General features: G+C 54.9%; 2 protein-coding genes and 2 long non-coding RNA genes across 4 annotated transcripts in view; 2 read left to right on the plus strand and 2 right to left on the minus strand.

The window, feature by feature from the left end:
* The first annotated feature begins 6,789 nt into the window (after positions 1–6,789).
* LOC310921646 lies at positions 6,790–7,657 on the plus strand. The gene is made up of 2 exons (XR_014592183.1): positions 6,790–7,384; positions 7,444–7,657. It is a non-coding gene; the product is annotated as an uncharacterized lncRNA (long non-coding RNA).
* A 765-nt stretch (positions 7,658–8,422) lies between these two features.
* LOC310921644 (class II histocompatibility antigen, B-L beta chain-like) lies at positions 8,423–16,559 on the minus strand (the record flags this gene model as incomplete). The annotated part of the gene is made up of 5 exons (XM_083885387.1): positions 16,353–16,559; positions 15,736–16,005; positions 14,814–15,098; positions 13,841–14,229; positions 8,423–8,476 (listed from the first exon to the last, which is right to left on the minus strand). Exons 1-5 carry the CDS (start codon positions 16,435–16,437, stop codon positions 8,423–8,425), a joined length of 1,083 nt encoding a protein of 360 aa, XP_083741513.1. The 5' UTR covers positions 16,438–16,559.
* Positions 16,560–22,574: 6,015 nt separating this feature from the next.
* Positions 22,575–23,206, plus strand: LOC310921643. Its single transcript, XR_014592182.1, has 3 exons — positions 22,575–22,834; positions 22,932–23,032; positions 23,143–23,206. It is a non-coding gene; the product is annotated as an uncharacterized lncRNA (long non-coding RNA).
* A 1,204-nt stretch (positions 23,207–24,410) lies between these two features.
* LOC310921645 (class II histocompatibility antigen, B-L beta chain-like) overlaps positions 24,411–27,430 on the minus strand; it is a gene marked incomplete at both ends in the record, with an annotated part of 12,904 nt that continues 9,884 nt past the window's right edge. Inside the window, one exon of the mRNA XM_083885388.1 lies at positions 24,411–24,425. Coding sequence (XP_083741514.1) covers positions 24,411–24,425 — 15 coding nt within the window. The remainder of the gene's footprint in view (positions 24,426–27,430) is intronic.

A 27,430-nucleotide genomic window follows, 5' to 3' on the forward strand; every position in this document is an offset into this window, starting at 1 on the left:
TTAAATAGAATAATTTCCTTGGGTGTGGAAATGCATTCCTACAATTTTCTAAGTCCCAAGCAGAAGCAGCAACAGCAGCAGTGACAGCACCTGTAGTCTGTGCTCCCTGAGTCTTATCAGCATATATATATATTTATATATATCTATATATCTATCTATCTACTGTCTTATCAGTAGCAGCCACAGAAACAACAACAGTGGCATTTGTGATCGGTCTCCCCTGAGCCTGCTAGCATTCTCAAAGCAGTGCATTTTATTCTATTTTTGGCCAAACAGGTTGAAACAAGACTCCTGTATTGCCTTGTTGGCCCTATCCTGAGCTAAGATTGACTTGTGACAACATTTGTAGTATCTCATATAAATTCTACTCACGTAGCTCTGTCTGTTCTATCCAGGAATGTTTAGCAAGGCTACATTGGTTTTGTTATGATTAGAATTTAACTAACTTTGCAAAAAGCAATGCTGCTGAACTTTAAACTAGACTTTAGGTCTTTTTCTTGCTAACTGATCCAGGCTCTTATTTGCTAAGGCACTTAAAAATCCTCTATTTATTTAAAACTAAACTTTCATTTCTACCTCGTGTGTGGATTTATGTATTTTAGTTTCTCTGAAGGTTCTAACTCAGTCCTCACATTTCTGGGCACTCCAGGGCCTCTGTGGATTTGGCCCAGGGGGATTTATATGCCAGTATCTCCCCTCTCTCTTTGAGCCATACAGACTCTCTTGATTGCTTTACTGATCAGTTGTCAAATGCACTGGAGCAAACAAGGCACCCTTATCAGCACAACTATGATGATGATGATTAAAATGTATAGACCCATTCTCAAAAGCTCTTTCATCCATGATGTTGAATTCCATCTAATAGACTATCTATCCAAATCCCATCATCAGTTCTAATTTTTGATACACCTTCTTTAAGTTGTATGCTTTTATGAAGAGATTCTGAGAGACCAGAGAAATCCATACACCTCCCTTTAAATTCTTCACACCCATGTCCACGTGCTAGTAAGGGAAAGTCAGCTGTGACCCTGTCTACCATCTTTAACATCTGTTAACACATCACTTAATGCAAGGGAGGTATTGAATTGCTTACTCAGTCAACACCCCAGTCAATCCAGTTGCTTTAGTGCTACTGTTGAACTGAGTTGTGCTAATAAAAGAGATGATGAGAACCTTTTTCTAAAACCCAAAGGCTGAAAATTACCTTTGCAGTCCAAATTGCATTGATGGATAAGCCTGTTTCCTTTATGTCTCATGATGGCAAACATTTGTGCATCAGGTGTTAGCAGAGTAAGTCTCCCCAAGCTCCACGGCCCACCTGTGATGTGTGCTGGAATAGCAGGCCAGGCTCTGTTTCCACAAATGAAAAACATTCCCTGTGGGAACTGAAAGGGGCTATCATTAAATGCAGACTGAACTAAAGAAGTATGGTTACACCTATTAATCTCATTTTTCTATACAGACTGCTAAGGACAAACATCCTTAACCAAAAATTGATCTTTCCCTGTAGAGTTAAATCTGGCATGAAAAAATCATGTTTACAGAACCAAAGATCTCCAACGCTTTGGGTTCACGAGATGCCTTGGGAAGGTGAGGAACCCACCAGTTCCATGCACCTACTGGGGACCAAAAATCCCATGTGGATGATCCTGGGAGTGTACCTTGAATGGCTCTGTCAGTTTTCTCTGGAACTGGCCAAGCGTCCACTGGCACACCAACCAGACAGGTGGAAAATGGCTTTTCTGGGGTTGTATCGGACAGACACACGGTATCTAAACCTGATGCACTGGCTAAAGTCACCCAGACATTGGTTTTAGGTTGACTAACTGGCAAATTTGCGTTACTAAAAGCAAGCAAATTACTAAAACCAAGCACACAAAAACGCATAACATTTGATTGAACCCCTTATTTCCCTTAAACTATTCTCTAACAAAGGGATTCTACAACACTACTGATCCACAAGTGTTGGTCTTTGGCTGATCGACAGGTAAGGTTGCATTGGTGAAGGCAAACAAAATAGGAAGATATAAACATGATACCTGATTTAACTTCACACTTTTTGATTTAAGGCACTTTCTTTTTCATTTTTAATTTCCAAGCACATCTCTCAGCACATTCCCTTCTTTGGTTCTTCCACAAATTTCACCCAGGACCGGCCAGATATAAGGCACTGAATTATTTTGTTTGCATTCAACTCAGCAAATCTGAATCTCTTTTGATTCTGTCAAAAATTCCCTCCTACATTCCTCCCTGAGAACAGGAAGATGGGGGCTGTTTTCTTCATTGTGACCCACTGCAACTAAAAATTCAATGGCCTTGTGCTTTGTTTGGGATTCTAAATCATAACACCATGTACACCACGCTTGTGCCAACAGAGCTCTACGATACCAACGATTCCCACACTTTTTACACTGATACAAACCCCAGGGTTCACAGATCTGGCACGTGGGACAAAAGATGTCTGCCATCAGCTACAGTCTCTGTGCAGCTCACGTCTGCGTGCTGCTTCTCTGCTCTTGGGGTTGTCAGCGTGTTCCTGTGCTTGATTTGGCTTCACTTTCTCCACTGGAATCCACCTGGGTCCTGTACCTGCAGAAACACAACTTCTTCACCTTCTTTTTCATGGGTTTGGGTGGTTTCTTTGACTGGTTAATAAAGTCCTCATTGCAGACCATGGAGGATGGGTCATTGGGTCAAAAATAGAAATAATTTGAGTGTCACTTTTTCACTGGATGATTTGTACTTGGAAACAGCGGGTAGAGAGGGACTCTCCATTTTGTGTTTAGCGAGTTAGTGTGCAGAACTCATGGCCTGTGAGGCTGTAATGCAGATAAGAATTAATAAAATCCTGAGCCCAAACACCAAAACTGCGTCTCCCGTGCTCCAATCCCGGCGCTGGCAGAGGCTGAAAAGAAGCCGGAACCTCGGCAGGGCTGCTCCCCATGGCAGGCTCACGCCGATGGTGGGGGTGCTGAAAGCCCCTTTGGCCGTGCCCAGGGGTCACCCGCCCCCACGGCTGGTGACTCCTGCTGTGGGGGACCACAGGGACCCTGCCGGCGGCACCCCGGGGCCGCGTGCCTGTCAGTGCCAGGGGGGTCCCTACGAGCCCAGGTAAGTCACCAGCAGGATGGAAGGGGCCCCTCAGGGGTTCGCTGGGACTGGCCGCGGGGCCGTTCTCGGGTTTGGCGGGGCCGGAGTGGCTGCAGCTCCTTTGCATCTCTTTGTGGTAAAACCGTCCAGTGATACCTTTGCCGTGGTTCTCCTCTATTGATGGCTGGAACCAAAAAGGCAAATCGAGGAACATCCTCTGGATGCAGTGGAGTGTTGAAAAAACAATCTTTTAAGTCAATGACAACAAGAGACCAGTCTCTTGGAATCAGTGAAAGAGAAAGAAATCCAGGTTGTAAATGCCTCATGTGTTCTATCACTTCGTTGATCTTCCTCAAGTCATGAAGCCATCTCCAGGAATCAGAGAAGTCTTGTGAATAACAAACACTGGGGAATTCCAGGCACTATTTGTGGGTTTGATGAGGCCTTTTTGTACCTGTTTGCTCACTAATTTTTTGACTACATTCAATTTTTTTCTGTTCAAGAGGCCACTGATCTATCCAAATGGGCTGATTGGTTTTCCATGATAACTTAATAACAGTAACCTAATGATGAGTGGCAGGCATCACTGTGGTTTCAATTAAGAATCCACTTCCATCTTTGTTCTCCACTGGGACAACACGTCTCTCCCCCATACTGTTAAGTAATCCTCCACCACGTAGGGACGGATGTCTGCTGTCTTTCCTTCAGGACCTGTGACAGTAATCATGGATTCACTTTGCTTACATGCTGTAGCTCCTCCAAACCCTCTGAGAAGACACTCAGGTGGCACCAGATTCCAATCTCTCGGCCAAAACAAACGAGAAATTGCAGTGACATCTGCCCCTGTGTCCAGCATGCCTGTAATCTTAACTGTTTTATCACCGTATGTCAGACTGCACTCCAGCTCTGGCTCTTCATTGGTGACATGTTTTACCCAGCGGACATTAGGTGCTGGGCTAAAGCCCTCAGAAGGTGTTTCTCTGTATCCAGCTCCCTTATTTATATTCATTGGCCATGCAATAGCCATAGCTATTGGTGTTTTTGGTTGAATTACCACTGGAGCCTTGTGAGCAAGAGCTAAAACCCTCAGCTCTTTGTTACAGTTTGCTGAAATGACAGTTGGAATAACTGAAAGCCCAAGATCTCTGTTACTGTTCTGGCCTACAATTAGAAAGTCTTGTCTTTGCTTTGAAACACCAGTAACTGCTACGGGAAGGCATTCATGGCAACAGGATTTAAAAGAATATATCAATTTGGAAGTTGCCAGTTCACATCGTGTCCCTGGGCGTAATAAGTCGGGGTGGCTTGGGTGATGGCTGGTGGTTTTACAAACTGCCCCTGGCTCGGGTTTTCCCCAGGTACCGTCAGGTTGTTCAGGTGTTCCCGTCACTGAGCTGCCATTACTTGTTTCGCCACACGATGGCGCTGTGCGCTGTTCTTTGCACGGCCCCGGAGTGTCCCCGATGGTTTCTTGGCACCGCTTGGCCACCGAGCGGCCACCGGGGCCACCGAGGCTAACGGGGCCACCAGGGCTAATGGGGCCACCAGAGCCACCACAGGGACTCGAGAGGAGGTTGTGGATGTCCCCAAGTGTCCCCATCAGGTGATCCATGGCCAGGCGGGTGCTGCCCTCCCACAGCCACTCGACCTTGACCGCCACAGCCACCGAGTCCTTGCGGACATCAGCGGACACCTCCTTTTCCTTCAGGGCCAATTTGATGTTTCCCAGCCGCTGCTGCAGCATCCAGAGGGACTTGAAGGCTCTGGAAGACAGATCCACCAAGCACCCCACCAGCGCCCAGGTTGCCTCTGCCCGCTGTCTCCTCTCGGTGGCCACCCCCGACTGGCTGAGAGTCACCATGGCCTTGACCACCTCCACCACCCGGGCCTTGTGCGCGTGTAGAAACGAGGCCAACTCCCAGGCCATTGATGGCTGCCGGGTCGTGTCTGACAGAATGTTCTTAACTCTCCTCCAGCCGGCAGTCTCGTCCTGCAGGTCCCCAGCCTGGGCAGTGGCCTCGGAGGTGTCCCCGTCCTCCCAGGTACGGAGGAGATCCATGGCCTCCTCCAACAGCCACATTGAGCTCTCCCAGACCAGAAACCTCGACTCCTGCCAGGCACTGGCCACGGCTCTCACATCATCCCAGGTGGCCCCCGGGGTTGTCACGAGGGCGGCCATGGCCAGGGAGGTGACATCACTGCGCTCCAGGGCGTCCCGGAGGTGCCAGATGAATTTCCTCAGGGTTATGCGGAGGGACTCTGGGTACACGAACGGGCTCCTGTCCCATGGCACGGTCATGAGGGTCGCCAGCTCGCCCACATCGGCCACAACAGCCACCAGATCCTCCAAATCCTGGTGAGGCGACGGGGAGGTGGCATTCATGGCATCCTGAGGTGGCCCCTGTGCCCTCCCTGGGTCCCCTCTGTCCCCTCCCTGGAGGGCTCAGCTGTCCCCTCTGTCCCTTTGCCACCTTCTTGTCCCCTCTGCCAACCCCTGCCACTCCCTGCTGTCCTCTCCTGCAACCCCCCCACTGTCCCCCTTGCCCCCAATCCTCCCAGGACCCCCTGACACCCAAAACCCCTCTTGGAATCCCCCAAACCCCTCCAGGACCCTCCCAACCCCACCTGGGATCCCCCCGAAGCCCCAGAACAAAACAATTCTGCCTGGGACCCCCAAAACCCCTCCTGGGACACCCCCCAAACTCCCTCAGGGCCCTCCCAACCCCACCTGCGACACTTCCAAACCCACCTGGGACCCCCCAAACAACCCTCCAAACTCCACCTGGGACCCCTCAAATTCCCCCAAACCCCAATAGGCCCCCCCAAACACCCACAGGACCCCCAAAACCCCACCTGGAACCTCCCAAATCCCACCCAGGACCCCCTGAACACCCAGAACCAAACAACCCCTCCTGGGACACCCCCCCCAAAACCCCACCTGGGACCCCTCAAAATCTCCCCTAGGGCCCCCAAAACCCCCTGTGTTCCCCCCTTTCTCCTCCCACCACCCCACACCAGGATTGTCACACCTTGCAGCCATCCATGATCGCTGGGGACACGGCAGGGATGCCTCGAGGACACTCTGGGTGTTATAAATGCATATTGTACGACTGGCTTTTGCAAATATTAAAATGAATACTATATCTGTTATGTTAGAAAGTTATGCTGTATTAATATAGTCTCAGTAGTGCAATAAATACAGTTTTTAGGCTATAGTAGATGCTTGTTGTAAATAATTTAAAGAAAAGTGGCAGAGACAATTAAAAATTTCCTCACATCATCCTATCTTCATAGAGATAACAACAATGACACCAAAGAACTCCAGAAGGAAGAATTTACTGCCTCCTTATTAAGGGATTTGCTACTTCGTGGAGCCAATGGAAAGATTTATTTGCAAGAAAGAATGGTGGGGGAAGAGAAATTACAATTAAACCTTTTTAACTAAAGTCCAAAGAAGGGTTTAAATCGTGTCCAAAATTTATGAATATGCAATAACCTATGATATTGAAAGGAAAGATCCTTTGTTAGCCTGTGTGCCTTGGTGTGGGATGCCAGGTACCCAAACGTCTGTAATCTCTTTTGCTTTATATGCCTCTTATTGTCCTATTTTTTATTATGAAACTTTTACAATTTTAACAAAAGTAAACCGTGTTTTTCACAATTTGAGGGCTCAGTTCAGGATATTTACCTCGTCTCTGACGACCCAGGGGATCCAGAGCAGGAGGGGCCCAGCTGATTTTAGCAGCCTTGCTCTGCTTCCTCTGGTGTAGATTGGAGATCACAGGTTAAATACCCCCAGGGCAAGGGGGAGACAATAAAGCAAAAGGAAAAAAAGGGAAGAAGAAGCTCTGGAAGAAGTCGTGGTATTTTTGCTCTGTAAAAATCTTGTGCACAAAGACCTAAGAAAGAACAAAGGACTGTGAGTATTTCTTAGGGGAGCAGGTTACGGGGTGTGAGATGTGAGTTTGAGACATGGACTGGGGTTCCCAGCTCTACAAAGCCAGTCTGGAGCTCCCTGAGCTGCGTGTCTGTCCTTTGGCCAGAGAGGAGCCAGGACGGAGGTGAAGCCAGAGATGAAAGGACTGAGAGAGACCCCGGGGTGGGGACGGGGCCCCAAAGAAAGGGGCTGGGCCCCTCTGAAGGAAGGGAGCTGGGGGTTTGCCAGTACAACCCACTGAGAAACAGGATAAAAAGGAGGGGGGGGGGGCGCTAATTTTTTTTTTAGCCAGATTGAGGGTTTAAAAATAACCTCAAAAAACCCAAGAAATTTGGGCTTAGAAGCTGCTGAATTGAGGTTTGGGGAAAGAACCAAAATAAAACAACAAATTTGTGCTTAGAAGCTGCCAAATTGAGGGTTTGGGGAAAAAAAACAAAACAAAACAACAAATTTGGGCTTAAAACCTGCTGAATTGAGGGTCTGCGGAAAAAAAAAAAAAAAAAAAAAAACAAAACAAAAAAAAAAAAAAAAACAACAACAATCCAAAAAAACCAGGAAATTCGGGCTTAGAAGCTGCAGAATTGAGGGTTTGGGGGAAAAAAAAAAAAAAAAAAAAAAAAAACAAAACAGGAACTTTGGGCCTAGAACCTGCCGAATTGAGGGTTGGAGAAAAAACGTATTTAAAAAACCCCAAGAAATTTGGGCTTAGAAGCCGCCCCGCCGTCCCCGGCCCCACCGCCCGCCCCAGCCCCGGTGCCGGCGGCCGCCCCGCCGTTTGTATCGGCCGCACCGGTGGCCGCTCCGCCCGGGGCTCCCCCTGCGCCGGCCCCAGCCCCGACCGCGCAGTCTGCGATCGCTGCCCCGGACATGCCGGGGGATCTGCCCGCCCCAATCCCGGCCGCACGGCCCGCGGCAGCTCCGCCACAAACCCCGCCCGGCCCGGCCCGTCCCGTCCCGGCCGCTCGGGCCGCCCATCCCCTGACCGCTTGTCCCGGGGCTGCTCCGGCCGGCCCCGTCCCGGCCGCTCCGCCCGTGCCGGGAGCATGCGCAGAGACTCCGTGCTCAGGCTCGGCCGCCGCTCGTCCTCTCGGTGGTTCCGGCAGCAGCTCCCGCCTACGCCCCCCCACGCCTGGAGGACTCAGCCCCGGGCCAATCCCCGCCCCCGCCCCGCCCTCTCCGGCAATCCCAGCACCCCCCGCGCTGGGCACCGTTGCCTTGGGAACCGCCGCTCCCGCTGGGCGGGGCCGGTTTCCTTTGAAAGGCCAAATCCCGAGCCCGCGGAGCCACAGCTCGGCCACGGGAAGGGCCTGCGGGACGGGCAGCGCGGGCTTTGGGCAAACTTTCCCCGCTCCTCCCGGAATACAAGTTATACAATATGCGGGTGATCCCTTATTATCAGGGGAAGCTGAAGGTGAAGTTGGGGAGGCTGCCATAAAACTTCTGAATTTTCTGGGGGAAAAGGACTCAGAGTATCAAAGGGGAAACTGCAATTTGTAGAATCTGAAGTGAAATATCTCGGGCACTTAATAAGCAAGGGCAGCCGAAAGCTAAACCCCGAGAGAATTGCAGGAATTTTATCTTTTCCCCCTCCCTCTTCAAAGAAGGAAATCAGAAATCAGAAATCTACTGTATCTCTTTCTAAGCCAGTAAGAAAGGAACCATATATACTGATTCAAGGTATGCTTTTGGGGTAGCACACACCCTTGGAAAAATTTGGGAAGAAAGAGAATTACTTAATTCAAAGGGAAAGGGATTATTGATACATGAAGGACTCACTTTAGAGGTTTCAGAGGCATTAAAACTGCCTGAGGAGACAGCTGTAGTGCAAATTAATGGACATCAAAAGGGAATGACCTCGGAAATAAGGGGAAATAATTTGGCAGATCAAGGAGCTAAAGATGCAGCAGAGAAGGGGATCCAAAGGGTTGTGTTATTTTTGACCTCAAATAAGGAAGAATTAGAAACTCCAAAGTTCAGTGAAACAGAAGAAAAGGAATTAAGTAAAATAGGAGGAAAGCCAGATGAATCTGGGAAATGGAAACTTCCTGACAGGAGACAGTTACTTAACAAGCTGCTCAATAGGAAAATATTACAAAACGTGCATCAAAAAACTCATTGGGGTATCCAAGCTTTGTGTGATCATTTTCTAAGGAATTATGGGTGTATTGGGATTTTTGGATTGGCAAAACAAGTAACTGAAAGATGTATAATCTGCCAAAAGTTAAATAAAAAGGTAATGAGGAAAACAACATTAGGAGGTGGGGAGTTAGCTCTCCAACCATTTCAAAGTATCCAAATAGATTTTACTGACCTTCCCCAAGTACAGAGATGGAAGTTTTTATTAGTGATAACAGACCATCTGACTCATTGGGTAGAGGCTGTTCCCACTGTCAGAGCCACAGCCAATGTGGGATGTAAAACCCTTTTGGAACAAATTATTCCCAGGGATGGAATGGTTAATAGGATAGACTCGGACAGAGGAACACATTTCATGTCAAAAATCTTACAGCAAATAACTCAAGGCTTGGGGATAAAATGGGAATTACACACCCCATGGCACCCACAGAGTTCAGGCTGGGTAGAGGCAATGAACCAAACTTTAAAGAGAACTTTAACTAAATTAATAACTAAAACCCAAATGTCGTGGGTAAAATGCCAACCTTTGGCTTTATTGAGGGTTCAGACCCAACCCAGGTCAGACCTGGCAGTGTCACCTCATGAGATGATGTTTGGGTTACCCTTTCTGACCACCCAACATGACACAGCCACCTCTGACCTCGGGGAAATGGGTGTTAAGAAATATGTCAACACAATTGCAAAAACCCTTGAGAATTTACAGTTAAAAGGGATAATCCCACAAACCACACCTTTAGACTTTAAAATCCACAACATCCATCCAGGGGAGTGTGTACTGGTGAAAACATGGAAAGAACAATCTTTAACTCCAGGATGGGAAGGTCCTTTCCAGGCATTGCTGAGCCTGAGGCTGTGACCCGGAGCAGGAACGAGGGGGGATCCAGCCAGCAGCACCAAAGGACCCCTGGAGGAACCGAAGGAATGGACTGTAACATCCAAACCAGGTGACACCAAATTGACTCTTCAATGGGGACTGGGGGGTGATGAACTGGGAGGACCCGAATGATCCAAGGGAGGTACAAAGAATCAAACCTAACTGGGAAATAAGGCCAAGCTTCTATCAGTGGTTTCAAGTGCAGCCTGGACAAGTTCTGAGACACCTCTGATACTCTCCTGTCAGGGTCCACAAACATATGCGGGGAACCTGATGGTTCGTTTTAAGGATCTCAGAGTGCAAAAGACACAGCGGGGGACAACTCAGTTTATTTAAACAAAAATGCACCTTTATTTAGTGCCAACAAATGCAATAGTGGGGAGAGAAAGAATAGTGAGAAAGATAGAGAAAGAGGGGAAGGGGATTATAGCTACCAACGTGGAGGGACGAGTCCTCAAGGCCTAGAGATGCCCATAGACGTGATCTTCTCCAGTGGGGTGATCACAAAAATGAGCGGGGGGTCTCCAGAGGTTTTATAGGTTGGTCAAGGTGGGGACCAAAGTGAGGGCACAGAGCCAAAGGGACAAAAGTGAGGGGACAGAGCCAAAGGGAACCACCTGTGTCGAGGTTGGTGCTCAGGAACAAGCTCCTAACCCCACCTCTGGTACAGACAGACCAGTTTTGACAGGCAGCCTCAGCTCAGTCCACTGTGACCAGTTCCATTTTCTTGCACTCCGTTCTCATGGAGATGCAATTCCAGTCCTCCAAGACTTGGCAAACGTCCCACCTCAGCCAGGCCAGGGGCTCCTTCAGAGTCCGGGGTCCCAGTCCCCAACCATCGGAGACAGTCGTGAGGCAAATCACATCCTTGGACAGACTCTGACAGGGAGGGGTTGGATGATCCCAAAATTCAGGAATTTGGTCGTGGAGCTGTTCCTTGGGATGGGTGTGAAAGTCCCACGTTCCAGGCACCTGTGGGGCTCCTCCCCGCTCTGAGGCTTCTCCACAAGCTCCGAGCTCCGTCTGGGTCTCCGGCCGCCTTCCTGGGGTTTTGTGTCCCTAGAAATCCCAAATCACTGCAATTCAACCAAAAAGCCCTCCAAAGGGCTCCAAAAATCCTTCCTCTCTGGGGCTCCTCCTCTCCACTTTGGGGTTCTGGGGGTCTCCCTTCCCTGCGCTGATCGGGGTCCCGCGGCTCCCGGGGTTCCCCCTGTCCGGGGTCCCGCTGAGCGATGATCCAGGGGAATCTGGGGGTCCCAAGTGTCTCTTCTCTCCTGCTTCTCTGCTCTGGGGTTCCAGGGGTCCCAGGGGTCCTTCCTTATCCAGGCTCCTCCCTCTCCAGGCTGCCGGGGCTTCCCCAGCCCCGGGATTGCCCCTGTCCACTCACCCCACCCTGGGGCTCCCGGTGCTCCCCGGGGGACATCAGGGACCACTGGGGACACAGATCTGGATTGTCCCTCCCTCAGGGACATCGGGGACCATCGGGGACACAGATCTGGAATGTCCACTGAAACACCACAGAAAGAACTCCACAACTAATCATAGCTGTTAGAGCGGTCTGTATTCATCGACATCGAGGTGTGTGGGGAATAATTTCACCAAAGGCACGCACACCCACCAGGGAACTTGCCCCTCTAATTATTCCCTGAGGTTTTATTTAAGCGTGACATTCCACAGTCCGCTCTCATTAATATTCATTCCCTGACCCCGCCCATCCTCACTTGGTGTGGTAATTAACTCCACGCCCTTCTGGGCATGCTCAGTCCATTGTGGTGGTGGTCTCCAGGCCCTGGTGGTGGTCTTTAGGCCGTGGTGGTGGTCTTCAGGCATTCACCTCTTCACCTTTATCTCTGCCATCTGTGCTTTGCCCTCTTGGCACGTTTTGAAGGGAACACACTGTCTCAGAGTCTGTGTTCTTTTCTTTATCTGCATCCTTAGCCCTGTTATTCTGCTCTTTAGGCTGGTTCTTCTAGTTCTCCTTCTGAGTAGCCAAAGGTTCCCCACACTTGTGGTGCTCAAAAATATGTGGTGCTTAAAAAGGGTCACAGGCACAGCATTGGGTGTTCACCAAATGCCATCTCGTATATTCTAAAATACTACTTGGAATACATTCTAACATACAGTGTGTGTTCCTCAATCTACTAGAAAGGATCAGCTGGGATTTTTCAAATCTATGTCTCGTCCCCAAGACCCTTTGGTGTCCCCATGTCTCTCAGGAGCCCCTTGGGGACACAGATCCAGGTGTCCCCATGTCCCTCCTGTGTCCTCATGTCCTTCCCGTGTCCCTCAGGGGCACCGGGGACCATCGGGGACACAGATCTGGAATGTCTCCAAGTCCCTTTTGTGTCCTCATGTCCCTCAGAGACACTGAGACCCCCTTGGGGACATGGATCCAGGTGTCCCCAAGAACATTTTCTGTCCCCAAAGGACACTGGGGACGCAGATCTGGCTGTCCCCATGTCCCTCCCATGTCCCTCAGGGACAGTGGGGACACGGATCCAAGATGTCCCCATGTCCCTCTTGTGTCTCCATGTCCCTCAGGACCCCCTGGGGACACCACTCCCTCTGTCCCCATGTCCCCTGAGGACAGGAGGGACATGGGGACATCTGTATCTATGTCCCCAAGGAGCACCCAGTTCCCCCTGAGGGACATAGAGACATAAGAGGGACATGGGGACATAATGGATCTGTGTCCCCAAGGAGTCCACGATGTCCTTGGGGGACATTACAGGGTCTTGGGGACATGGGAACATCAGGAGGGACACGTGGACACCTATGGGGTGGTGTCCCCAAGGGGTCCTCAGTCTCCTCAAAGGGTCCCCAGTGTCTGTCAGGGACATGGGGACACCAAGAAGGACATGGGGACAATCAGCAGGGACAAGGGGACACCTGGGACAGTGTCACCACAGGGTCCCTTGTGTCCACAAGGGTCATGGGGACACCAGGAGGGACACGGGGACACCTGAGACAGTGTCCCCAGGTGACACAGGAGGGACACGGGAGGGACAGGAGGACACCAGGAGGGATGTGGGGACACCTCGGTCCATGTCCCCAGGGGACACGGGGACAGCAGGAGGGACACGGGGACACTTCAGGAGTGTCCCCAAGGCCGATGTCCCCTCCCAGCCCGGCCCCGGGCCGTGGCCACGTGGAGACCCCACAACATCCCCCAAAGGGGCCTTGGGGGCTCCGCTTTGGGCTCCCGCAGGATCCCAACATCCCCCGGCCCCAAATGGAACCCTCGGGGGAGCCCCCGAGATTTTGGGGCTCGGTTCCGGCAGCCGCGAGCTCCGAACGGCCCCGAGTGGTTGTGCTGCTGCTGCTCTTCCTCCTCTTCATCTCTGCCTCCTTTTCCTCTCTGCATCCTCCTGATTCCGATTCCTCCTTCCCCTGGATCCTCCTCCTTCCTCATCCCGCCTCCTCCTCCTCCTCCATCCCTTCTCCCGCTCCCCCCGGGCCCAGCGCCCCCCTTTGTGCCCCTTTTCCCGCGGGAGGAGCCGCGATGGAGCCGGGGCAGGTCGGGCTGGGGCAGCGCTGGGCTCTGGGCCCGGCCTGGGTGACCCCCACGCGCCCCCTCCCCAAATTCCCCCCCCCGAGCCTTCGGGGGGTCCCGGCGCCTTTTGGGGTTCCCTGGGAGCCGCCTTGGGGTTCAGGAGCCTCCCGAGGCCCCCCCAGAGCCTTGGGGTGGCACGGGGGGGGGGACACACGGGGATCCCCATTCCCGATCCAGCCCGGGGCCGCCTCTGCCCCCCCCAATCACAGCCCCCCCCAAGTCCCTCCCCAGAGCCCCCCACAAACCCCACCGGGCACAGCTGGGAAGCTTTATTGGGAACACTGGGAGCAGCCGGGCGGGGACACAGGGACAGCTCTGGGCACGGGCAGGGGGGACACACGAGGCCCCCAAAATCATCTCGGGGACGGAGCGGGGGGTCCCGGCCGGGCCCGAGGCCACGGGGAGGGGCTGCGGCCGCCGGCGGCTCAGGAGCTCTGTGGGCAGAGAAAAGGGGGTGACACCGGGCTGGGGGCCCGGGGGGGCACACACGCTCTGGGGGAGGGGGGACACGACCCCAGGGACCCCCCCTGACCTTCTTGCGCACGTAGAAGCCCAGCCCCAGTGCCAGGAACACCGAGCCCAACACGAAGCCCCCGATCCCCGTCAGCATCTTGCTGCGGGCGGCGTCCGGCGGCATCTCTGGGGGGTCCAGGGGGGTCAGCACCCCCCAAAACCTCTCACAGACACCCCAAGCCCCTCCAAACTCCCTCTCAGTCTCCCCCAGCACACCCAGGAGCCCTCGAAACCTCCGCCCGATCCCTTCCCGGCCTCCCCACCGCCCACCAAAGCCCCTCCTGGGCCCTCTCACCAGCCCACAGCCCCAAACCGCTCGCCTCCGACCAAAGCCCCACCAAAACCCCCCCAAACCCTCTCCCAGTCCCTTCCCAGCCCCTCCACCGCTCCCCCACACCCCTCCCAGTCTCTTCCCAGCACAACCGACCTCAGCCCCAGCCCCGCTTGCCCCTCCCCCAGCTCCTCCCGGCCCCTCCAGCCTCACTCCAATCCCTCCCACTTCCACCCGCCGCCCCCAAACTCCCTCCCGCCGCCCACCAGCACCCCCGGGACCCCACACCCCCCTCCCCAGCATCCTCCCGACTCCTGCTCAGCCCTTCCACAGCCCCCGGCCCCTCTCCCAGGTTCAACCAGGATCTCTCCAGTTCCCTCCCACTCGCTCCCAGCACACGCCAGTGCCTCTGCCAGCCCGGCCAGTGGCTCCCCCGTACCCCAGTGGCGCCTCAGGGGCTGCTCCAGGCTGACGTGCTCCACCTGGCACGTGTAGCTGAGCCCGCGCCGGGGCGGCGTTTCCAGCAGCACCAGCAGCTGGTGGCTCCAGTCCCCGTTGGGGACCACGTCGGTGGCCACCACCTGGCCCGACAGCTCCTGCTGGCCCTCGAACCACCTCACCTGGATGTGGGCGGGGTAGAAATCCATCACGGAGCACAGCAGGCCTCTGGCACTGCCGCCTTGCGAGCTGGAGGGCAGCAGCGAGATGGAAACGCTGGGGGGCACTGGGAGAGAGCGGGGACACACTGGGATCAGCTGGGGGCCGCTGGCAGACAGAGGGGAGGGGCGCTGTGGGCTTGGGAGGGGCTGGGATGGACTGGGAGGGACAAGGAGTGGATTGGGAATAGACAGGGAGAGACTGGGGGACACTGGGGTGGCAATGACAGAGATGGGAGGGGATGGGGGGCACTGGGAGAGTGGGTCAGAGTCTGGCAGTGTACTGGGAATTAACTGGGAATAAACTGGGAAGGACTGGGAAGGACTGCTATTGGACTAGGAGGGACTGGGAATGGACTGGGATGAACTGGGATGAACTGGGAATGGACTGGGATGAACTGGGAATGAAGTGCGCGGCACTGGGAGGCGAGTCCAGCGTGGGGCACTGGGCACTGCGGGTCTGCCTGGCAACAGATGAGTCATCAGAGAGACGCGCGCTCTCATTGGCTGAGGGACGTCACCCAGCGCGGGGGGACACTGGGATGGACTAGGAGAGTCATGAGAGTCACTGGGAAGGACAGAAGGACCCGGGGATGGTCCCAAGGAGGGCTGAGGGCTCTGGGGTGATTCCCAGGGAGGGTTTGAGGGGCTCCAGGGTCATTCCCAGGGCAGGGCCCGAGGGGACACGCTCTGCCCCACGCTCACCTCGGCGCTCCACAGTGAACGGGCCATAAACCTTGTAGTTGTGCCGGCAGTACGTGTCCACCGCAGCTCGCTTTCTCTCCATGATAACTGAGTTGCTGTTCCTGTGCTGGGCCTGTTTCTCCCCCCAGACCGTGTACCCCACGTAGTGCCCCACGTCACTGTCGAACATCGCGAACGGCTCCCGGTTGTAGATGTACTTGTGCACGAACCTCACCTTCTCCGTGTTGTTAATGAAGTAACACTCGAACTTCACCATCTCCTGCATCACCCCTTATTGGGCAGGACACAGGTCAGGGGTGCCCCCCCAGCACCCCCAGAGCTCCGGGGGCCACCCCGGATCCCCACCCCGCACCCCCTGTGCCCCACGGCCGCCACGGGACCCTCCTGCCCGCGCTGCCGCTTCCTCTGTAACACCCTTCCCCCATTTCCCCTTTCACATCCCCTCCCCTCTCCGGCCTTGTCTCAAATTATTTTTGGAGTCCCATTCCCCACTTTCACCCATTTACCAACATTTTAACCACAATTTATCCAATCCCCAGCCCCCTCCCGCTCAGTTTTGGGGTCCCACCCTCCCCTTTTGCCCCCCCGCCCCACCGCCTCCCGCTCCCCCCGCTCACCCGAGAGCTCCGCGCCCGCAGCCGGGGCCGCTCCCAGCACCACCAGTGCCCCCAGTACGGCCCCGGCTGCCGCCCCTCGCCCCATGGCCAGCGCCGGGAGGGGCCGCCAGCCCCAAACAGCCGCTCGGGACTGGGGGCAACAGCGCGGAGCAGCGCGGGGTCAGTAGCCAAGCCTTCCGTGATTGGTCGGGCGTGGTTTTTGGAAGCAGTTTCATTGGCTGGAGTTTTTTTTGGAAACACGCTCCGATTGGCTGGAGGTGTTTATTGCGCGCTCCCATTGGCCGGTTCTGTTGAGGGCCCTTTTTCAGAACCTCTGCCCAGCAACTGGTGAGTCACAAGCAATACGCGCTCTGATTGGCTGAAATTTCTCCAGGCTCTGTTTTTTTTCGGGCTCTTGCCGGCAAGTCCCGACCCGCAGCGACGCCGCGCTCCCATTGGCTGAGCGCTTTTTGGGGCGCTGCTCCCCCACTCCCGCTCCCCCCAGTTCCCGCCGCTTTTCTGGCACCGGCACCGGCCCTTCCCAATTTCCCGGGATCCCGAGGAGCCATGGATGGAGCGCCGAGCCTCCCCTGGCTGCTGCTGCTGCTGCTGGCCCTGACCCTGCCCGGAATTTGGGGGGTCCAAGGTGGGGTTTGGGGGGTCCTGGAGCCGCGGGGTTGGGATTTGGGGTTCCCTGGAGCTTTGGGAATGTGGGGATGGAGGGGGTTAAGGGCGTCTTGCCCTTTTTTGGGGGTGATTTTCGGGGTATTTTAGGGAAGGGCGTTGCCCCGAGTTGTTTTTTTATCCCGGGGTTTTCCCCATTTGCCGAGATTTTGGGGGTTGGGTGGGGCCGAGTTCCTCTTTTTTCCAGAATTTTGGGGCTCTGGGAATTTCCAAACGCTCCAATTCCAAGGATTTCCGGGGTCTGGGCTTGTCCAAACCCTCCTGTTCCCGGGATTTTGGGAAGCGGGGCGTGTCCCGACCCCCTGGACCCAAAATTTGGGAAACTGCCCATTTCCAAAGCTCTTTTTTCTCCGGGATATTTGGGCTACAGGTGTGCACGAATTCCCATTTTCCTGGATTTTTGGAGTCTGGAAGTTCCTCAATCCCCGTTTTCCAGGATTTTTGTAGTTTGCGTGTGCCCAACCGCCCCCCCCCGTACCCAAAATTTGGGGAACTGGGCATTCTTACGTCCTTTTTATCTAGAATTTTTTGATGCTCAGGGAGCTCACACTTCCTCTTTCTTCCCACGATTTTGGGGTCTGGGTCCTCCCATTTCCCCTGATCCTGGAATTTTGGGAGTCTGGGAGTGTGTAAATCCCAATTTCCCGGGATTTTGAGACTCTCTGTGTCCCCAACTCTTTTTCCCCAGGATTTTGAGCAGAAATCCCCAATTTCCTGGGATTTTGAATAGAAAACCCAAATTTTCCAGGATTTTGAGCTGGAATCCCCAATTTTCCCAGGTTTTTCAGTAGAAATCTCCAATTTCCTATTATTTTAAATATTAATTCTGTTTCTTAGGATTTTGAGGAGAAATCTCCAATTTTCCCAGAATTCTGTGAAGAAATTCCTGTTTTCCCCAGGATTTTAGGAAGAAATCTGCAGTTTCCTCAGATTTTGAGACGAAATCCCCAATCGTCCCAGGATTTTGAGTAGAAAATCCATTTTCCTGGGATTTTAAGTAGAAATCTCTAATTTTCCCAGGATTTGGAGCAGAAATTCCCAGTTTGTGGGGCTGGGCGTGTCCAATCCCCCCTGTACCCAAAATTTGGGGAACTGGGAATTCCCACATTCTCTTTTCCCTGGAATTTTGAGGATCTGTGTGTGCCCAAATTCCCAATTTTCAGGATTTTGGGGCTCTGGAAGTTCCTCAATCCCCGTTTTCCAGGATTTTTGGAGTTTGTGTGTGCCCAACCCCCCCGTACCCAAAATTTGGGGAACTGGGCATTCTTACGTCCTTTTTATCTAGAATTTTTTGATGCTCAGGGAGCTCAAACTTCCTCTTTCTTCCCACGATTTTGGGGTCTGGGTCCTCCCAAACTCCCCCAATCCCGGGATTTTGGGGGTCTGGGAATGTCTAAATCCCAATTTCCCAGGATTTTGAGACTCTCTGTGTCATCAACCTCCTTTTTTCCCAGGATTTTGAATAGAAATCTAAAATTTCCTGGGATTTTGAGTAGAAATCCCCAATTTTCCCACGTTTTAAAGCCAGAATCCCCGATTTTGCCAGGATTTTCAGTAGAAATCCCCCATTTCCTGGGCTTTTAAGTATAAATCCTCTTTTTTATATATATATAGGATTTAGAGCAGAAATCTGCAATTTCCCCAGGATTCCCAGCAGAAATCCATGATAGAGCTTTTTACAATAATAGATATATAACAAGATAAAGCTTTTTACATTAATAGACAAACTACATGATAGAGTTATTTACGGTAATAGGTGTTCTATATGCTAGAGCTGGTTACGTTATTAGATATTCTATAGGATAGAGCTTTTTACAGTAATAGATATTCCACGTGAAAGAGCTTTTTATGTTAATAGATCTGCTATATGTAAAAGATTTGTGTAAGGTTTGATACCATCCTTGGTAGTTTTCCATAATTTCACCCACTTCCAGAATCAGGTTTAGATTGGTGTAGAAAGAATATTTCAGAATTGTGTCCTCAGCCAACTGGATAACCCATAGATAGTAAATAAACTATATGATAGAACTTTTTACATTAATAGATACTCTATAGGATAGAGCTTTATACATTAATAGATCTGCTATATGAGGGAACTTTTTATGTTAATAAATATTATATATGCTTAGGTTTTGTGTAAAGTTTGACACCAATCTTAGTAGTTTTTCATAGTTTTACCCATTTTACAATCAGGTTTAGATTGGCGTAGAAAGAATATTTCAGAATCGTGTCGTGAGCTGATTGGATAACCCACAGACAGGGATATTAATATGCATTTATGGATAAAAATCCCGTGTTTCTGGGGCAGCGGCATCGATCCATCGATTTTTGATTGATCCCCATTTCCCAGAGCAGAGAGCGGGGCTGTGCCGGGAGCTGCTGCCGGGGCTTTGTCGGGGATTTTATCGCTCGGGTCGGGGCCGCTGAGAGCGCGGCCGGGGAACGGGGCTGTGTCCCTTCCCCTGTGGTTTGTGAGACTTCCTCCGGTTCTGTGCCCGGGACACCTTAATATCTAATTCCAGCTGCACCACAGCTCACTAAAAATTTTTGTTGTGTCACAGGCCTCAGGTCAGGCCTCAGTCAGGGTAGTTCAATATCTAGATATAAATCATGTTTTCTTTCCCTAAGAAATTTAGCAACAAGAAAATTCGTATCTGTGTCTAAATGCCTAAAACCAAAAAAACCTAAACCTGCCCTACTTTGAGAGCAGACAGGATGGGACCCGGAAAAACACTGATGATGCTGTTGTTCCTGCTGCTGCTGCTAAGAGCTCACGGGACAGAGATTAGTGAGGCTTTTACTGCTTCATGGGACAGATGTAAAGATGTAATACAGGATTATTTGTTTTTATACCCCCCAGGTTCCAGTCCTCACTGAGGGCGCCCTGAGCTCTCGGTGTCAGGGATGGAGCCGGGGCAGGTTGGGCTGGGGCAGCGCTGGGCTCTGGGCCCGGCCTGGGCGCCCCCCACACGCCCCCTCCCCAAATTCCCCCCGAAGAGCCTCGGGGTGACCCGGGGGGGACACACGGGGGTCCCCATTCCCGATCCAGCCCGGGGCCGCCTCTGCCCCCCCCAATCACAGCCCCCCCCAAGTCCCTCCCCAGAGCCCCCCACAAACCCCACCGGGCACAACTGGGAAGCTTTATTGGGAACACTGGGAGCAGCCGGGCGGGGACACAGGGACAGCTCTGGGCACGGGCAGGGGGGACACACGAGGCCCCCAAAATCATCTCGGGGACGGAGCGGGGGGTCCCGGCTGGGCCCGAGGCCACGGGGAGGGGCTGCGGCCGCCGGCGGCTCAGGAGCTCTGTGGGCAGAGAAAAGGGGGTGACACCGGGCTGGGGGCCCCGGGGGGGCACACACGCTCCGCCCGTGCCGGGACACCACCCCCGGCACCCCCCCTCACCTTCTTGCGCACGTAGAAGCCCAGCCCCAGCGCCAGGAACACCGAGCCCAACACGAAGCCCCCGATCCCCGTCAGCATCTTGCTGCGGGCGGCGTCCGGCGGCATCTCTGGGGGGCTGCGGGGCTCAGCGCCCCCCAAAACCTCTCACCCGCACCCCGAGCCCCTCCGGCCTCCCTCCCGCTCTCCCCCACACCACCCACCGGCCCCCAAAACCTCCTCCCAATCCCTTCCCGCCCTCCCCACCAAAGCCCACCAAAGCCCCTCCTGGCCCCTCTCACCAGCCCACAGCCCCAAACCGCTCGCCCCCCACCAAAGACCCACCCAAACCCCCCCAAACCCTCTCCGGCTCCCTTCCCAGCCCCTCCACCGCTCCCCCACACCCCTCCCAGTCTCTTCCCAGCACAACCGACCTCAGCCCCAGCCCCGCTTGCCCCTCCCCCAGCTCCTCCCAGCCCCTCCAGCCTCACTCCAATCCCTCCCACTTCCACCCGCCGCCCCCAAACTCCCTCCCGCCGCCCACCAGCACCCCCGGGACCCCACACCCCCCTCCCCAGCATCCTCCCGACTCCTGCTCAGCCCTTCCACAGCCCCCGGCCCCTCTCCCAGGTTCAACCAGGATCTCTCCAGTTCCCTCCCATTCGCTCCCAGCACACGCCAGTGCCTCTGCCAGCCCGGCCAGTGGCTCCCCCGTACCCCAGTGGCGCCTCAGGGGCTGCTCCAGGCTGACGTGCTCCACCTGGCACGTGTAGCTGAGCCCGCGCCGGGGCGGCGTTTCCAGCAGCACCAGCAGCTGGTGGCTCCAGTCCCCGTTGGGGACCACGTCGGTGGCCACCACCTGGCCCGACAGCTCCTGCTGGCCCTCGAACCACCTCACCTGGATGTGGGCGGGGTAGAAATCCATCACGGAGCACAGCAGGCCTCTGGCACTGCCGCCTTGCGAGCTGGAGGGCAGCAGCGAGATGGAAACGCTGGGGGGCACTGGGAGAGAGCGGGGACGCACTGGGATCAGCTGGGGGCCACTGGGAGAGAGAGGGGAGGGGCGCTGTGGGCTTGGGAGGGGCTGGGAATGGACTGGGAGGGACAAGGAGTGGATTGGGAATGGACAGGGAGAGACTGGGAGACACTGGGGGGGCAATGACAGAGAAGGGAGGGGATGGGGGGCACTGGGAGAGTGGGTCAAAGTCTGGCACTGTACTGGGAATTGACTTGGAATAAACTGGGAAGGACTGGGAAGGACTGCTATTGGACTAGGAGGGACTGGGAATGGACTGGGATGAACTGGGATGAACTGGGAATGAAGCGCGCGGCACTGGGAGGAGAGTCCAGCGCGGGGCACTGGGCACTGCGGGTCTGCCTGGCAACAGATGAGTCATCAGAGAGACGCGCGCTCTTCCCCTCGGAGGCCGAGCCCGATCCGCAGCCGCCCCGGGCCGGCATTCGGCAGGTCCCAGGCGCTGTCACCGCCTGTCCCGGCCCGGAGCTCGTCTGCACACACTTTCCTCGGGCGCGAGAAGCCACTTGTCCTAAGCAGGAAGGGGCCACTGGTGGGTGTGCAATGAATGAAGATGTGGAGAATGAGCCCCGCTCCAGTACTGGGAGGGTGAAGAAGCCCCTGAAATGCCAGAACGGATCAGAAGCTGAGAACATACAGAAGAAACCCCTGCAGTTTCTGTGTGAGTGCAGGGCCCGCGCCGTGGCCTGTAGGGAGGGGACAGTGTCACCCCACAGGTGCACAGGGCTGGCAGGGCTGTGGCTGTTTCCAGGGCTCTGGAAGAGCCCTCCTGCTCTGCTGGGCCCCCGCAGGGGCCGGGACCGACACCCCCGGCTGCCCCCGGCGCTGGGCAGTTCTTCTGGCCCCGGCTGTGCCCTGGCCCTGGCTGTGCCCCTGTCCCTTGTTTCTCTTGCTGCCAGCTGAGTGAGGGGCACACAGAATGGGGGATCCCTCCTGTGTCCCCCGGGTGTTGGGTGGGGGGATGTGAGGGCTGGGCGTGCTCAGGACAGCCCCGTCCTCACAGCCATGGACTCTTTACTGCTGCAGGTGAGAGGTTCAGATCCCATCCCAAGGTCACCCTGGTCCTGACTCTGCTCGTGATGCTGGTCCTGGCTTTGGTGCCGGCCTTGGCTGTGCTGTCAGGTAAGGGAGGAGCAGCTGCCTCAGCCCAGCCCCTCGGGGCACAGCAGGGTCCCTATTGCCTGTGGAGGGGAATCCTGGACCTTCTCCTCTTCCCTCTGCAGGGGGAAGACAAACAAACATTGCAGCTTTTCCTGGCACTCCGCTGGCCTGTCCTGATGACTGGGTCGGGTACCGCAGGATCTGCTACTTCCTCTCGAAGGATCAGCACACCTGGGATCAGGGTCAGGCTCGGTGCTCTGAGCTCGGGGCCTCCCTGGCCGTGCTCAGGGATGAGGAAATGGTGAGTGAGGGGCTGGGGGTGTGGGGTGTCCGAGGGGGGCCTGGGGGGCTCCTGGGCTGGGGGTGCAGATCTGACTGCTGGTCTCTTCACTTCCCAGGAGTTCCTGTCCCGCCCCAGCCGGAAGGTCAATCTCTGGCTGGGGCTGCGCAGACGGGGGCAGCAGCTTCAGTGGGAGGACGGCAGCAGCTTCAACTCCTCGTGAGTCCCAGGGAGCCGAGCAGGGCCTGGGGGATGTGGGCAGGGAATGGGGGCATGGGAGCACAATGTGTCCCCTGTGTTGCCAGCATTGTCTCTGCTCCTCCTTGCAGGGTTCCTGTCCTGGGCGATGCAGAGTGTGTTTTCCTGGCTGAGAATAAACTCAGGAGTGTGCCCTGCTCATACCTGGTGCCCTATCTGTGCAGCAGAGCCCAAACTCGGCTGTGACAGGGGATGGACAAAGCACCTTCTCTGTGCTGGGCAGTCACAGCTTTGCCCTTTCCCAGACCCTGGGATGTCCTTCCTCAGGCACAGTGTCTGCCTTGCACTGACCCTCAGGGTCACCTCAGTGCCTGATCTCATGAACATCTCAGTATTTTGTCTCAGGGTCACCTCAGTGCCTGGTCTCCAGGAGATGAACGTGCAGGAAGAGGAGGTGATGTGGAAGCTGAGGTGTGGCTGTCTGGGCTGGGGCTGGGGGTTTCTTTCTCCTGGAGCCACTCCAGGACTCATCCTGTTTCTCTTGCACTACACATTTATACACCAAGCCTGTATATATATGTAGATATAACACTGTGGAAACAGGTTTCATATACCTTCTTCTAACACTATTTATACACAGATATTTCATATCTATACTGGTATAACACTGTGAATACAGGCAACAAACAAGTGCAATGTACAAACAGGTACAAACATGTGAATGTGACTGTGGCTGGGGCAAGGTGCCAATGATGCCAATGTGTGATTTGACCCCACAGGCACCAATACCTTAAGGGTGTGACTCAATCCTTGTGGGTCCATTCCAATTCAGTGGAATTCCATTCCATCCCTTCTGTGGGATGTCTCTTCCTGACCCCCATCCGTTTTTAAGGTGCCACTGTTGCTGTTTTTGTATTGTTTATAATTTTGGGGTTTCTCATTAAATGCTTGTGAAGCGCCCCCGGTGTCCCTGGTGTTCCCTCGGCGCCGGCAGCCCCGTCTCTTCCCCGCTCCCCCTGCCACGTTCCATCCCGGCTGGCGGAGCCTTGGAGCTGCCGCGGGGCTGCCCCGGGGGCCGCGCCCCGAGCCGGGGCCCCTTCCCAGCGCTCCCGGTGCGCCCGTCCAGCCTGGAGCAGCCAGCGAGGGCTTCAGCTGGGACGGCAGAGAATTCTGGAGGGTCCCACATTGATTCTGTTTGTCTTGTTCTCCCCAGCCTGGGGAGAAACTGTTTTTGAGGGCCCTGCTCTTCCCTCCCTCTTCTCTAGCCCTTTCCAGTTTCTGTCTCCACATTCCCCCTTCCCTTGGCACTCTTGGGGCTGTGTCACCTCTCTGCCTCCTTGAAGGAGCAGAGGAAGGTGGAAGGAGCTGTGATGTGCCTGTCACCCTGGCTCAGGTGGGCTTAGGTGGGATCAGGCTGTGGGGAGGGAAGAGTTGGCCGTTGGAGGAGCATATCCCCTCCTTTGAGGAGCCCTTTCCTAGGATCAGCATCCCTTCGGCTGCAGCAGCTCTGGAGTCACCTGAGGCAGCTTCCACAGGATGCCCCTGTGCCACCCCCTCTGTGCTTTCACACTGCTGACCACAGCAGCCATCCCTGCTCTCAGGAGGGACAGAGCATCTTTTACCCAGCAGGGCCTCAGAGCCATTTGTTGGATGGAAAAAGAGCTTTGGGTGATGTTTGTCTCACGAGGGGATGGAAACGGAGGGGTCAGAGCAGGGAGGTGCCAGAAATGGGGCCCTGGGTTGGCTGGTGCTCATTGCAGAATTAAAGAATCAGCTTAGCCAGGCCACTTACTCCTAAATGGGGATAAATTCCCAAATTTTGGATGCTTCTGTAGGTCCTTGGAAGGGCTTCTCAGCCTCTCTGCAGAGGGAGATGAGCAAATCTCCCTAAACACAGATTCAGCAATGGAGCCTCTCACCCTTAACACCTTTAATTCCTGTAATTTGGGGCTGTTTTGTGGCTTTCCTGGTGCCAACAATTGTAGTCCCATCCCTGTTTCCAAAGGGAGCAGCTGTCTCATGGAAGTGATGTGAAAACAAGGATTGGAGGAGAAACAGAGTTCTTGAGCTGTTGGGAGCATTTCCCTCCTCTCCCCTTGAAGGGCTCATCTCTAACCCCATTTCCAAAGAGTCTCCCTGTTTTTTGGGGATGAAGTGGTGGGCTTCAAGCTCCAGGAGAGGCAGTGAGGAGTTGGAGCATGTGCAGGGATGGGAATGGAGCTGGGGAAGGGTGTGGAGAACTCAAGAGGAGCAGCTGAGGGGGCTCAGCCTGGAGACAAGGGGGCTCAGGAGGGACCTTCTCACTCAAATTACCTGCAAAGGGGCTCAGAGCCAGGTGGGGCTGGGCTCTTCTCCCACGAGACGGGGGAAATAGGGAAAATTCCTTCATGGAAAGGGTTGTCCAGCCCTTCCCAGGCTGCCCAGGGCATGAGGGGAGTCCCCATTCCTGGGGAGATTTAACAGGGCCGAGGATGCGGCACCTGGAGACACAGTCAGGGGTGGCTTTGGCAGGGCTGAACTCCACGGCTTTGGAGACACTGTCCAACCTCAACAACTCCTCGATCGGTCCTTGCAATGCCACCTGGCTTTTTTCCACCACAAATCAGCACATTGGACAGAGGGGAGTGAGGCCAAAGCTCTCTCTGCACAACCCGAATTTTGGGTCGGTTGGGCCTTTTCCATTATTAACGATTGGGAGCCTTTTGATCCTTGGGAAAAGCACGGCTGGAGTGGGGCCAGCACAGGCTCCTCGATGGGGTCCCATTCCCGGAGGAGAACAACCTTTCCCCGGCTTCCTTCGGCAGAGGCTGCGGCAGGTTCGGTGTTGCCCGTCCGGGCCCGGGGACGCGGGGGCGGCTCCGCGCAGCTCCCCTGGCCTGGGGCCGGGCTGGGCCGGGCCAGCGACCCCCGCCCAAGCTCCGAGGGTCCGGCCCGCGGGGTCGGGACCAGCCGGACCTCCCGCCATCCCACCATGGCCACGGAGATCGTTAATGCCCGCCTGGATCTCGGCCCCGGGGAGCGCTGCGGGAAGCGGCTGTCGCGCCCTGAGCCGGGCTGTGGGTTCGGGCTGGGTTTTGGGGGCCTTTGGAGGGGCTGTGGTGGTGCAAAGCCCCGGGTGGTGCAGGGAGGGGAAGGGCCTGTGGGGTGGGATAAGATCCCAGCTGTGGTTTGGGATCCCGGCGGAGGATTTGGGTTTGAATGTCTTGGATGCACCGGGAGCGCTTCGTTCCGCGGCTCAATTAAACGGGATTAATTATCTCAGTTAATTCATAGCCCGGGATTCCTGCCCCGGGATGCCTCCCTCGGAATTCCTCCCCCGGGGTTCTCCTGGGCGATTCCTCCCCCGGGATTCCTCCCCCTGCGATGGTTCACACTCACTGCCGTGGGGTTAAACACCCGCTGCTCTTCCACCTCCCTCTTCCCCTTCAGCCCCTGCCAGGATCAAACCCCGGCTTTGCAGGATGACTTTTCAGCCCTGACATGGCCCAGCTCGGCCGTTTGAGCCTCATCCCTGTGTGCAGGGGCTGAACCGGGAAAACTGAACTCCACACCAAACGTGATTTCCAGGAGCTGCTTCTTCCAAAGGGTCCGTGCTCGCAGTGAAAGCTCCAAATGAGCCCCAGCTGCTCTGCTCGAAGGAGACCTGGGATGCTGAAGGGCTGCGGTGCCTTTAGATATCCTGATCCAAGCCTTGCTGTTCCTGGGGCGTTTTCCCTGTGCTTGTGGGGCTCCTGCTTTGTGTCTTTCTGCTACACTTGTGCCTCGTGCTTTTTCCTGCTGACTCCAGTTTCGTTACCCCATGGGGAAAAACCAGCAGAAGAGTCAGAACTGTTTAGGTTAGAAAAGATCTGGAAGATCCTAAAGTCTGACCACTAAATAAAGGGTTTAATTCCTGCCATGGAGCAATTCCACCGGGAAAACTCCCACTAATCCTTGAACCCTGGGGGCTGCCGGGCTCTGAGCTGCTTTTGGGGACAAACCAGCCCAAACCTACAGAGTTCTGCCTTGTTGGTGCGGGCTGGGTGATCTCCTGTCACCTCTGTCCCCGCAGCTCCGGGCTGTCCTCGGTGGCCCCGCGTGGCGCTCGGTGCCGGCTGGTGAGCGTGGGTGGGGAGCTCCCCCCAAATATCCCGGGGGGTCCCTGGAGGTTTTTCTGGGGGTTGTGGATATTCAGACCTTGGGGGACCGCAAAGCTGAACCACAAATGCCCCATTGCAGATAATGGGGGTCCACGACGGCTTGGGGTTTTCTCTTGGGCCCTGGGGAGGGGTGCAGGTGGTTGGTGCTGGCAGAGCGTGGGCTGGTGTGGGATCACCAGATCATCCCTAAGCGAGATCCTGGAGAGGGGGGACAGCAGGAACCACGGGACCCCCATCAGGCCCCAGGGAAGGGGGACCCCTGATACACCAAATTGTGGAG

Source organism: Zosterops lateralis (assembly GCF_965231275.1).
Source record: "Zosterops lateralis genome assembly, contig: SUPER_35_unloc_1, whole genome shotgun sequence".
Lineage (NCBI taxonomy): Eukaryota > Metazoa > Chordata > Aves > Passeriformes > Zosteropidae > Zosterops > Zosterops lateralis.